At 33.5% G+C, this 12,005-nt stretch overlaps 1 protein-coding gene and 1 long non-coding RNA gene across 4 annotated transcripts in view; both read right to left on the minus strand.

Moving 5' to 3' along the window:
- LOC128249933 (uncharacterized) overlaps positions 1–2,550 on the minus strand; it is an 11,176-nt gene extending 8,626 nt beyond the window's left edge. Inside the window, exon 1 of one of the 2 annotated variants that reach the window (XR_008266082.1) lies at positions 2,205–2,550. This is a non-coding gene — a long non-coding RNA (uncharacterized LOC128249933). Of the gene's footprint in view, positions 1–1,148; positions 1,774–2,204 lie in introns of those variants that run through there. The other variant, XR_008266083.1, reaches the window with a different exon arrangement.
- Positions 2,551–4,337: 1,787 nt separating this feature from the next.
- LOC128249925 (uncharacterized) lies at positions 4,338–11,494 on the minus strand. 2 transcript variants are annotated; one of them, XM_052974549.1, is made up of 6 exons: positions 11,229–11,464; positions 10,471–10,570; positions 9,337–9,421; positions 8,610–8,636; positions 6,655–6,690; positions 4,338–4,426 (listed from the first exon to the last, which is right to left on the minus strand). In XM_052974549.1, exons 1-6 carry the CDS (start codon positions 11,422–11,424, stop codon positions 4,370–4,372), a joined length of 501 nt encoding a protein of 166 aa, XP_052830509.1. In that variant the 5' UTR covers positions 11,425–11,464; the 3' UTR covers positions 4,338–4,369. The 2 variants fall into 2 exon arrangements, with proteins under 2 accessions (XP_052830509.1, XP_052830510.1); XM_052974550.1 differs by lacking the exon at positions 10,471–10,570 and having other exon boundaries at positions 11,229–11,494.
- Between the last annotated feature and the right edge of the window lie 511 nt (positions 11,495–12,005).

Consider the following 12,005-nt stretch of genomic DNA (forward strand, 5'->3'; position numbering starts at 1 on the left):
ATATATATATATATAATGGTGGTACGACGCATGTCGTATCACCTGATCTTTGTTCCAAGAAATGTCTTCTGTTAGTGGAAAGAGTCTATACGCCCACACAGTTCACCATAGTTTGTATCAGTGTGGTCTTCATGGACACATTCCTCGTAGAAAGCCTCTCCTGACTGAAAAGCATAAATCAAGTCGTCTTTCTTTTGCCGAAACCTATGTGCGTAAGGTGAAGGGGTTATGGAATAATTTCAAAGCAGAAGAATGAATTTTTATCAGTTAAAATGGTAAAGATATTGCCTTGGCCTACCATGTTACCTGATGAGTTTTGAAAAGGAATGTTGAGGAGAAAAGCCCGTAATTTAACACAGATAAAAGACAACGTTCAGGATGAATAGAGGTTGATTTCATCGGTTGTAGGCGGAATATTAGTCGACTCGATGCCCTCTTCCTCCTTTTTCAAGTCTCAAATAAACGCTTTCCGAGAGTGGGAGGTAATGTGTAGTCGACCTCTCAAGATTTCAGTTTTAGGAATTAGAATGGGAAAGGTAAGGAAAGTGATGAAGAAAAAATAAAGATTATTGTTCCCTAACGGGGTACAGTTATAACTGTAAAGTTTGGACATAGCAAGTGATCAAATTCCTATGAATTTGTACATACATTCACACCTGTAGAACCAAATCTTATATTCTGTCTAATTTCATGTTCTGGATAAACGAATATTAAATAATGGTACAACATTCATAAATTAGAAAATTGAAATTAAAATGTAAAAAATAATTTGGTTGCGGTACTGTTTATAATTTAATCTATTCTCTATATATATTTAAAGACACCACATGAATGACTTGCGTAATAGCATGACTATTGTATATATTTAACTGGAAATCACTTTGTATGATATAAATTATGTAATAATGCAGGATCTGCTTAAATATATTTTTGAGTATCTTCCAGGATTTTGCAGATTTTTTTTCTTGATTCCTTCAATAAGATTATTCAAAAGTTTTATTTTTAGCGAATTACATTGCCGAGTGGCTACGTTAGATATCCTTCCTAATCAGTGTTAAAATGGATGAAGTGTTTTTCCTGATATATGTAAGTATTATCGATTTTATAAGAGAAACAGCTTTTATAGATAATATATACACGTATCTTACCATTTATTTTAGTTGGTATTAATAGAGATTATCATCATGCTATTAACATTAGAACAACATTCAGAAACACCAGTAACAGTGTAACATAATTGTTTCCCTTCATCCATCATCATTAATTTGAATAAAAGACATAATGACCATAAAGAAGGTCTCTTGACAGACACCGTTAGATAGGTTTTATTATCGAGTCTTAGTGTTTTCTTCTAGCAGCAGTATCGTGGTCTTGGTAATGAAGTCGGTTTTAAAGCGTTCGTCTATCCGTCCATGTTTTTTTTACGCAGTGTTACAAAGTTTAAAAATTAGTAACGTCAAAGCTTGTAAATATAATAAATTCTGAGAAAGTGCGTGTAATGTGATTGAGGAAATCCATGCTGTCCCTTATACAGATGGGTCTTAATGAGCATACACTTTTGAGGGGTACACAGAAAAGATGCTTCACTTGTATTTTTGCGGCTAGAGTTCCAGCAACGGTCGGTCACAATTTGCAGTCAGTATCTTTGTGTATTTGTTCCTTATAACTTTCTCGTGTTATTCCATCTGCAAAATACCCTAAAAATCAACTCTTCTAAACAAATTAAAATCCAACTGATTCCCAAGAAAGAACAAACTTTTTATTGTTATCATATTGTTTTGAAATTGTATCTTGAAAAGATCAGTGAAACGAAAGGAAACGCTAACAAGAGTTTATCCCAAATTCTGACTGCTACCCTTTTCTCAATACAGACACAAACACACTTATATTGATAGATAGATAGATAGATAGATAGATAGATAGATAGATAGATAGATAGATAGATAGATAGATGGATATATATATGCATTTATACACTTATGTATATATTTATGTGTATTTGGAGAAAAAGGTGTGAGATGAATATATAGAATATTAATGTATACATACCTTTATTGGTTTATAGCTTGACAATTATTTTATTTTACAAAGAAGAAATATTAATTGAAAGCACATAGCTAGATTAGTATTTAGACTGATAGTACAGAGAACTATATAAAAACTATTGCTTTATTAATTAGTAAAGTAATAATTGTGATACATACCACATGCGAAAATGAAAATGAAGGTAAATATTTTCATCATGGTTATATCTCTTAGCTACCGCGGTATCTTAACAAAAAGTGTCTTCTCGATTACTTATTTTGAATATGAAATACAATGTAACATATGTCGCTCACCAGGATTGTAAACGTTTGCAACCGTAAAGATTAAGAAGCTGTGGTCGTTATAGAGTGACCTAACATTGACTAAATTATGGCTTTAACCAGCATGTTGTCCAATACTTCATATTGTTCACAAATACATGAAACAAGTTCTGTCTTTCTGAGACTATGTATCCACAAACATCTTGTGATTTAGCCCCACGGACACGTTATATATTCGTATGCGAATGTATTTGTATGTGTGTGTTTGTGTGTGTGTCTGTGTACATATGTATACCTGTATATACATATATGTATATTTATATATGCATATATAAATATATACATACAAATATATATATATATACATATACAAAATTTGTAATTTAATTAACTAGAATTACAATAGAGGGCGGACAATGGGTCTACTTATTGGAAAGCGAAACTAAGTCGTCACGTAAACCTCCGAAATACACTGAAATATACAACGGACCAACCTAAACCGGGTAAGTGATTAACGTTTCGTAATTTCGCTTTCTGGTTAATGCCTTAACTCTGCTCAGCAAGTATTATCATAAGACGAAAATGAACCGACCTCGTCAAAATCCGTGTTGCTCTGAACAATCGCATATGTTGATACATGATGAAGAGAGTACATACATGCGCTCAAATTTTAAGTTTAATGTGTTTAATGTTAAATGAAAACATAGTTTAATATTTGGACTGATTTGTACACATAAATTTATAAGAGTTATTGCCTTATTACTTAGTAAAGGAATCATTGTGATACATATCGCATGCGAGAAAGAAAATTAACGCAAAGATTTTCATCACAGATGTGTCTCTTAAGCACCGCGGTAGCTTGAGAAAATGAGTTTTCAGATGACTTATTTTTAGTATGAAATACAATGCAGCATATGTCACTCCCCAGGATTGTAAATGTCTGTAACCGTTATGATGAAGAAGCCGTGGTGGCTATCGATTCAGCTAACTTTATAGGTATAATCAGCATGTTGTCCAACACTGCGTATTGTTCATCAATACATCAGACAAATCCTGTGTTTCTGAAGCAATGTATCCACAAACACTATATGCACGCGTGTGGAGAGACCTGAGTATGTATGTATATATATATATATATATATAGATATATATATATATATGCATGTAAAATTAAATCAGTAGAGTAAATGATTGGATATTAATTAATATCAATTTAATACCAGGAAACAAGCACATTGAAAGAATCAAAGAGATTCAGAAAAAATATCTGAGATCTCAAAGGGTTATCGTATATGTATATATAAAGGAGACTACTAGGTGGACTGTTAATGTGCTAGATCAAGATCACATATAATGCGTCTACTAAGACTGAATTGTTCTCAAAGAGAAGCAAAAATTATATAAATACATACAATGTTATCCGCTGACGGTTTCGAAATTAATATGTCCTTACTGAAAATATCTGTTTCCTATCAGTACGGACTGCCAAAGAAATATAATTCCCAGAATCGTATACTAATTTTTCCCCACAAATGAAGAACGTGCATATGTTTCTGTTAAGTATATTTATGGTAAGATTCAAAAGTCATCGTTTCGGCGTGCTAAATCCGGAAATATCTCTGCAGAAAATGGTTTCCGCATCGAATATACTAATTTTGAGAACGTGATTATGGTTAATTAAATTAAAACAGTGGGGTAAAAAATTGGATATTACTTAATATCAATTATGAGGGAGAAAGATAGAAAGAAGGAGAGAGAGAGAGAGTTAGTGAAATATGACATAGTTACTAGAAAAGGTTTCACCTATTGTTACCATAAACTATATCTTGAATATTTTTCATTAATATTGAAACAATTATTTTGAAAAGTATCATGTGTTGGTGTCCTTGAATTTACAAATTCTAAGAGCGTATGAAATACTGAAAGTAACAAGTTTCAGGTATTTAATTCCTTCTCCACCTCTTATCCCAAACTTCAAATACATATCTTTTGTTAAACCAATAAAGATTACAGGTTAACGCAAACAAATCGTCATTGCATGTTTATTTTTATTTAAATTTACATTAATAACATAACGAAGTAACGACAACTCCAAGAAGGAACATTCTTTGAATGGTCATCTGAAAAGAGAATAGCACACATTTTATAGGCACATTTGATATTCACATATATAAAGCATTTTCTATTCAAATTAATTCGATATGAATTACACTAGTATATTGCTGTTTATAGCAGAGTAGACTGAACATTTATAGGTCGACTATTAAGGAGTAATGCTAGAGTTATGCATTCTTTTGACCCTTCTTTATTTATTACTGGACTCATTATATTTTTACTGAAATCTGACTGTTCACAGATACATGATAACGTAGCAAGTACACATGTTCGTGGATGACATGCGAGTAGCATTAAATCAAACCATTTCGATAGGTTTATATCTACAGAAATTTTAGCCAGCACTGACTTTTTTCTACATTGTTTCGTATTGCGACATCATTTGTAAATTAGGTCGAAGATAAAAGTTGGTGGGTTTTGCCGCTTCATCGGCACTCATCTAACTCACTCTCGTCTCCAAATACATTGCTTATATAGCTACCGCATACAGCGGTGTTACTTTATTCAATTTACCAATTTACATATTAATCGAATTCATGGAGCTACTATGTAATTATTTATGGCTTGAGGGCATTTGGTATTTCGTTATGCAACTGTCATTTCCTATAAATTCTATATTTTTTTTTTTATGAGACAATAACACATCCTACTGTGTTAGCAGTGCTCTTTTCATTGTTTTGATTGGGTTATTTCAACAGAAATTGTAGCCAGAAATGGTATTTGGTACAGGGCTTTCGTATCAAGACATCAGATGTAAATAAACAATTAGATTGAAGACGAAGATGGGTAATGAGTGCACATGCCATTTTCAGCGGTTTTCGCCCCTTCATCATCACGCATCGAATGCATAGGAAATATACGCGCGCACTCACGCATAAAAACTGTCCTTTACACGTATAGATTATGGTTTCATAGCGAATACTTCGCGCCAAGAAGTCATTAATATAAATCAAATAGTGGGTGGCATAGAATATCCCGAAAGAAATTTCCGAATATTCTCTTCAATGGATTGGCATTACGAAGATTTCTTTTTGGTGCGTCTACGTCTTCCGACAACTGATCAAAAGCGAGCCAGGCAGATCACTTCACCGGAAAACCTGATATTGCTTGAAGCAGATCCAGTTGCTTTCCGTGGACTTTAACTAACACAGCACACGTGTTGTCTTTATCACTTTGTAATTGAGAAAACGACATAATACATGCAGTGGAAACACCGATACACACCTATACCCATGAAGGCCTAGGTTGTTTCATTTGCAGGTACATTGATAGACGAAGATTATTTGGATGCAATCTATTTGTGTCTATCGACTACACTCAAAAAGGCTATACCATCAAAACATAGTGCTATGCCAAATTACTAACGTAGATCGAAATATCTATCAAGAGAAAACACTCATGGAGACTAAAGAAATGCATTTTACTTCATAAGAAAATGCTCCCGCACAAACGTCACCGATTTCAATGGCTGCCCTGCTTTGAACTGGTTGAGTATCCAGCTTATTCATCTGATTTGGACCCATTTGCCTAGCATTATTTCCCTCACGTGTAAAAAAAACAGTTTGCAAAGATCCTGAAATTATATCCACTCTTGATCGACTTCTTGCGCAACAGGATTACAGCATTTTCATCCGCGGAATCCAAGCACTAAAACATCACGGCGGTATTCAGTGAATTGCGATGTTTCATAATCTATAAGAGAATTCGGTCTGTGAAGGTTTCAGTTAATCCTCCTAATATTCATCTTCATTAACTAATGTTGTGATTTACCATCAAGTGGACCAGTTCCTGACGACGTTTAATTTGAAACCAAAACAGCAGGAGAAGGATTATAAGAATTGAATGATGATATTGCAAACCAGTCAAGTGACGCAAGATGGTAAAGAGATACATGCTCAAACTTTCGGTATGCGATTACTAATTCATGTCTCGCTATTTCAGTAAAACGAAGTGATCCAGATAAGAAGCAAAATCCTTGAGGCCACAACAGAACTGCTGGAGATTATACAAGTGTTCTATATGTTACAATAACTTTACCCATCTTAATAAAATTCCTGAATTAGAGCAAATAAACGTCACTATATTTTTCAGCCTGGTAACGTCTTGGTAAACGTAATATTCAATTAGTTTATCCGAATTAACTTGATATCCGATTTCCTATAGTAATAGAATGTAGTATTGGTAATTTAATTATTTTAGAACAATGAAAAGCTTTGAAGTAGTTATGACGTACCTCGTTACGCTTTGAATTTGACCTGCTTTTTTTCTCCTAAAATCAAAAATAATGTATTTCTTGAAAGAAAATCCAACAAATTAGAATTTAATGTATGTTCACATACATTAATGCACGAATGAGTTTAATTACCAATTTCTTAAAAATAAGTTGTAGGAATAATAAAGACCATCATGTTTAGTTTTTTACGTCAGTTGTTCTTGACTACCATTATTATTCATGATCATTGTAAAAATTATGACAGAATGACGCAAGCAAACCGTTATTACATTAATCTCTTTATTTAACTTTATATTTATAATATAATCGAGTACCGACAAATTCATAAGTTGACTATTAAGTAGTAACACTAGAGCTATACATTCTTGCATGCATGGAGTTGAACGCTACTTTTTAAATACTGCATTGCTTTTTTTGCAAATTAACTGACGTCTGACTATTCACAGAGACTGGAAAAGGTAACACGTACACATGTTCATAAATGACAGACGAGCGACTATAAATCAGATTATTTTGTTAATTGTACTTCTACAGAAATCATGGCCGGCACTGATTCTTTGCTACGACGTTTCGTATCGAGACGTCTTATGTAAACAATGAGATCAAAGACAAAAGGTGTAATGAGTGTATAAGTCATATTTCGGAGGTTTTGTCCAATCGTCAGCACCCATCTAGCCCACACCTGCCTCCGAATATAAGGCTTATGTTACTACCGCATGCAACTGTATTAAATTATTGGATTTACTGATTTGCATATTAAACGCATTCCAGGAGCTGAGCAGTGATAACGAAATGCAACGTGATTTTCATTTATACAAAACATGTAATATATTTTATAGTATATCATAGTTGCATAACAAAATACCACGTTTCTAAAGGTCATTATAAATCAAATAGCCAATAATATTAGAATATACCGTGAGGAACTTCAGAATATTTTCCTCAAGGAACTTAGCATGACGTGGATTTATTCTTGGTGTGTCTACGTCTTCTGACAACTGACCAAAAGCAAACTAGACCGATCAAGTCACCAGCAAATCTGATATTGCTTGAAGCAGATCTAGCTGCTTTCCGTGAACGTTAACTAACACCGCGTGAATGCTGCCTTTATCACTTAGAACCCAAGATAATGGCACTATACACGCAGTAGAAACACATGTAGAGATTACTTTTAAGCTTGTCAAGCTTGTTTCATTTGCAGGTAAGTTGATAGACGAAGACTATTTGCATGCAACGTAATTGTGTTTAATGACTACCTTCAAAACGGCCATAATATTCACCAGTGATAGTGAAATGATATCCCCTGACGATGAAAATTTTTTGCAACAACACTATTGCATTGTTATCCATGGAATCCAAGCACTAAAACACTTCGGTGATAATCAGTGCACTGTAATGTTTCACAATCTATTAGCGATGTAAGACTTTGAACGTTTCAGTCAATCCTCGTATTTTAATTTTCATTATCTAATGTTGAGATTTATCAGTAAATTTAGAGAAGAAATTCCTGATGACATTGAAACCAAACCAGCAAGTGAAATATTATAGGATTTCAATGCTGATATGTCAGAGCAGTCAGTTCCGTGAGGCGCAAGATGACAAAGAGTTACAGGTTCAAAATCCCTATAGGCGATGATTAATTCATTTCTTACTAACTCAGTAAGACGAAATACTGAAGATGTGAAGCAAAGAAAACTTGAGGCCACAATAGAACTACTGGAGATTATGCCAAAGTTCCAAATTTTACCACAACTTTTCCTATCATAAATTAATTCCTGAATAACCTTAAATATGTATTTTCACCTTGGTAAAGTATTAGTAAAGGCAATATGAAATTAGTGTATTCGTATCAACGTGATATCAGATTTTCTTTAGCAATGGAATGTAGTACTTGTAACTGATACGTTGCAGACGAAAAAAAGAATTGAAAGAATAATTGCAGGGAAATGACGTACCTTGTAAACCTTAGTAGCGCGTTCTGTCTGGAAACGAAAAGAAAATATATTTCTTCAAACAAAATGCAGCAGGTTAGCATTATCATTTATTGTATATTCACAAATACAGGGTGTCAACAAAGTCTGGGTTCATCGGGATTAACACATACTTTATGAAATTATTATTTCTTATATTTAATTGTTCATGTTATGATTTTATTTACTCCATCTACCCAGACCTTGTGGACACCCTGTACATGGTAATGATATGCGCATGAATTCCATTATACAAGACTCAGTATAAATATTATCTAATGTAGATTATATGCCCATTGCGTATTACAGTAAACTTATCGGCTGTATCAACCTATGTTAACGTAGCAATCACTCGGCGATATTTTTTGTGATAAAACGTAATGAAAACATCTCCTGGCACTTCTTTTGTTTACAAATTCATTAAAAATAGGTTGCAGGAAATGATAAAGGATTGTGTTTGTAGAAATGACCGTTTCTTTTCTTTTCTTTTTTTTTTTTTTTTCAGAAATCAGTTTTTCTTCAATTCCATATTTTTTTTTGTTTTCATTGCAGAAATAACTTTAATAGACCATATCAAAATATTTCAACCATGTTTGTTAAAATTATATTATACAAACACTGTCGTTGCGAACTAAAACCTTAGTTTAAAAAATTAGTTTTAAGAACATTCATAGACCAAGACAAAAAATTATAGTGATAACAAATAACTTACGAAACACTCGTGAGACTTTGAAAATATCGAATAACACTTAGGGTCGGTGGATTTACGAAAGCATTGAATAAAATCTTGGTACACCCTGCAAATGAAAGCTGAGAGGTTGAGAGTGAAATTCCAGGGTTTTTTTTTCTATTCTTTTACTTGTTTCAGTCATTTCACTACGGCCATGCCGGAGCACCACCTTTAGTCGAACAAATCAAACCCCAGTACGTATTCTAAAGGTCTATATTTACGAACCGGTAAGTTACGCGGACGTAAACACACCGACATCGGTTGTCAATAGATGGTGGGGACAAACAGAGACACACACACACATATATGACGTGCTTCTTTCAGTTTCCATCTACTAAATCCACTCACAAGAATTTGGTCGGCCACAGGCTATAATAGAACACACACAGGTTCCACGCACTGGGACTGAACCAGAAACATATATATGCATACATACATACATACATACATACATATATATATATATATATGTATATATACCCGCATATAATTGCATGTTAATGTTCATTTTTTATCAAGTTCTAATAGAAAGTATTTGAGATAATTCTGATAGGTCAGTCTATGCGCCTGAAGAGTATAAAAATAATTATTCTTAATCCAGGAAGAATATTATTGCCACAAACTTCGTGGTTTCATCCGGTTAAGCTAACGTCGGGAGATTTTAACGTAGCTGAGAATACAAAAGGCGATGATTAACTTCAATGCATGGCAGCCTAACTGCGGCTTGGTTCAGTGAAACATGAGAAATCTCTTGCACTACTGATATTTTATTATCCAATTCAAAAATTGTTTTGGAATATTCTTTCTGCGAGTTCTAAGATCCTTTCTCTATTGTTTGTTCTGTTTTACCTTCTCCATCAGAGGAAGCGCAATGGCACAGTGGTTAGGGCAGCGGATTCGTGGTCATAGGGTCGTTGTTTCGATTCCCAAACCGCGCGTTGTGAGTGTTTATTGAGCGAAAAGATTTATGCGTAATTAAGTTTCGTCTAAGCTTTTAATGAAGACATATATATATATATTTCGCCTGAATTTCTATCCGCTATTAAATTACGTTTGTATAATTTTGACCAGTTTCAAAATTCGATGAAATATATTTTGCATGTATTTGATACTTACCAGCAGTTGTCGTGGTCGTTAACATAGTTTTTATACTCTTTCGCACACGTTTCTTGCGCCAAAACTAAACAGTTTTTCTCTACCTCGGACTCTGATGAAACTATACATACGAAAAATCGTGTATTATTTATGTTAATATTTCGTGTTAACAGAAATTCCTAGCAGAAAAGCGAGCAACTGCATTTGGTAGAAATTTAATTCCAGTTTGTAAGATATATTTCTCTGGACATACAGATATTAACTTCTCCATCCTACTTACAGACACATACACACAGTCAGATACAGAAAAACACATCTGTTTCTCCTTGTATATATATATATATATATATATATATATATATATATATATAGAGAGAGAGAGAGAGAGAGAGATACAGGCAGTTCAAGTGGTGTACAGTTATTTTATATTCAGGAAAAGAAGGCAGTCAGAATTTTGGATAATCCTTTCGTTGCGCTTTCGTTCGTTTAACCGAAATCTTCAAGACGAGAATAATACCAAACTGATAAAAGCACAACCTTTCATTGTTCTTTTATATGAATTGGATGTATGTTTCTTTTGTTTAGAAAATGTTTATGTATGTTTCTTTTGTTTAGAAATTTCTTATATGCGTATCATTATCTGTTTATATTTAGACAATTATTTAATTATACAATGAATAAATGCAAACTAAAACCACATCGCTAATATTGAGATTGTTTGTTATACTATATAAACATCATTGCCTTTTTTATTAGTATGGAAAAATTCAGATACTTACCACATACAAGAATTAAAAGGAACAGAAAGATCTTCAACATGGTTTTGTCTCTTAACCACCGTGGTGTCTTGATAAAGAACTCTTCTAAATTGCTTATTTTTAATATAATGTAACATATGTCTCTCCCCAGGATTGTTAATATTTGCAATCGTAAAGAATAAGATGCCGTAGTTTTAATAGAGTCAGCTAACATCATCTAAATTATAGCTCTAATCAGCAAGCTGTTCAACGCTACATACTATTAAACAATATATCAAGCTAATTCTGAGTCTTACTGAAATAAATTATCTATAAACATATTAGCCCCAAAACACGTTATATATTTATGAATATATATATATATATATATATGTGTGTGTGTGTGTGTGTTTGTAAGCATACTGATATGTGTGTGTTGGTACATATATAAATATATTTATATATAAGATGCGTTATATTTATGTAAGAGATATGTAGAGGTGCTGTTATGGTGAATAAGTTTGATGCGTATTTGATGTGTGTGCTCAAGGAGGTATGCGACTAAAGTTCAGGTTTGAGCTGGAGTTGAAGTTTGGGATTTGGGATTAACATATCCAAACGAGCCAGAAGTGTGTTGCTCTTATGTCAGTAGGTAAATGTGAAAGCTGAGAGAAGAGGCAAACACCACCTGCATTTCTTTCCCAATTTAACCGATGTATATACAAACAGAGAGACTCACTCTCACACACACGGGCGTGAGCGCACACACACACACACACACACACACACACACACACACACACACACACACACACACAC

This window comes from Octopus bimaculoides, chromosome 18 (genome assembly GCF_001194135.2).
Source record: "Octopus bimaculoides isolate UCB-OBI-ISO-001 chromosome 18, ASM119413v2, whole genome shotgun sequence".
NCBI lineage: Eukaryota > Metazoa > Mollusca > Cephalopoda > Octopoda > Octopodidae > Octopus > Octopus bimaculoides.

Coding starts and splice junctions, on each gene's coding strand:
- LOC128249925 (XM_052974549.1), bottom strand. CDS start 11,424: ATGATGTTAGCTGACTCTATTAAAACTACGGCATCTTATTCTTTACGA. Junction 9,422..10,470: donor AACGACCACGACAACTGCTG/GTAAGTATCAAA, acceptor TTTCATTTGCAG/GGTGTACCAAGATTTTATTC. Junction 4,427..6,654: donor CAAATTCAAAGCGTAACGAG/GTACGTCATAAC, acceptor TTCTCTTTTCAG/ATGACCATTCAAAGAATGTT.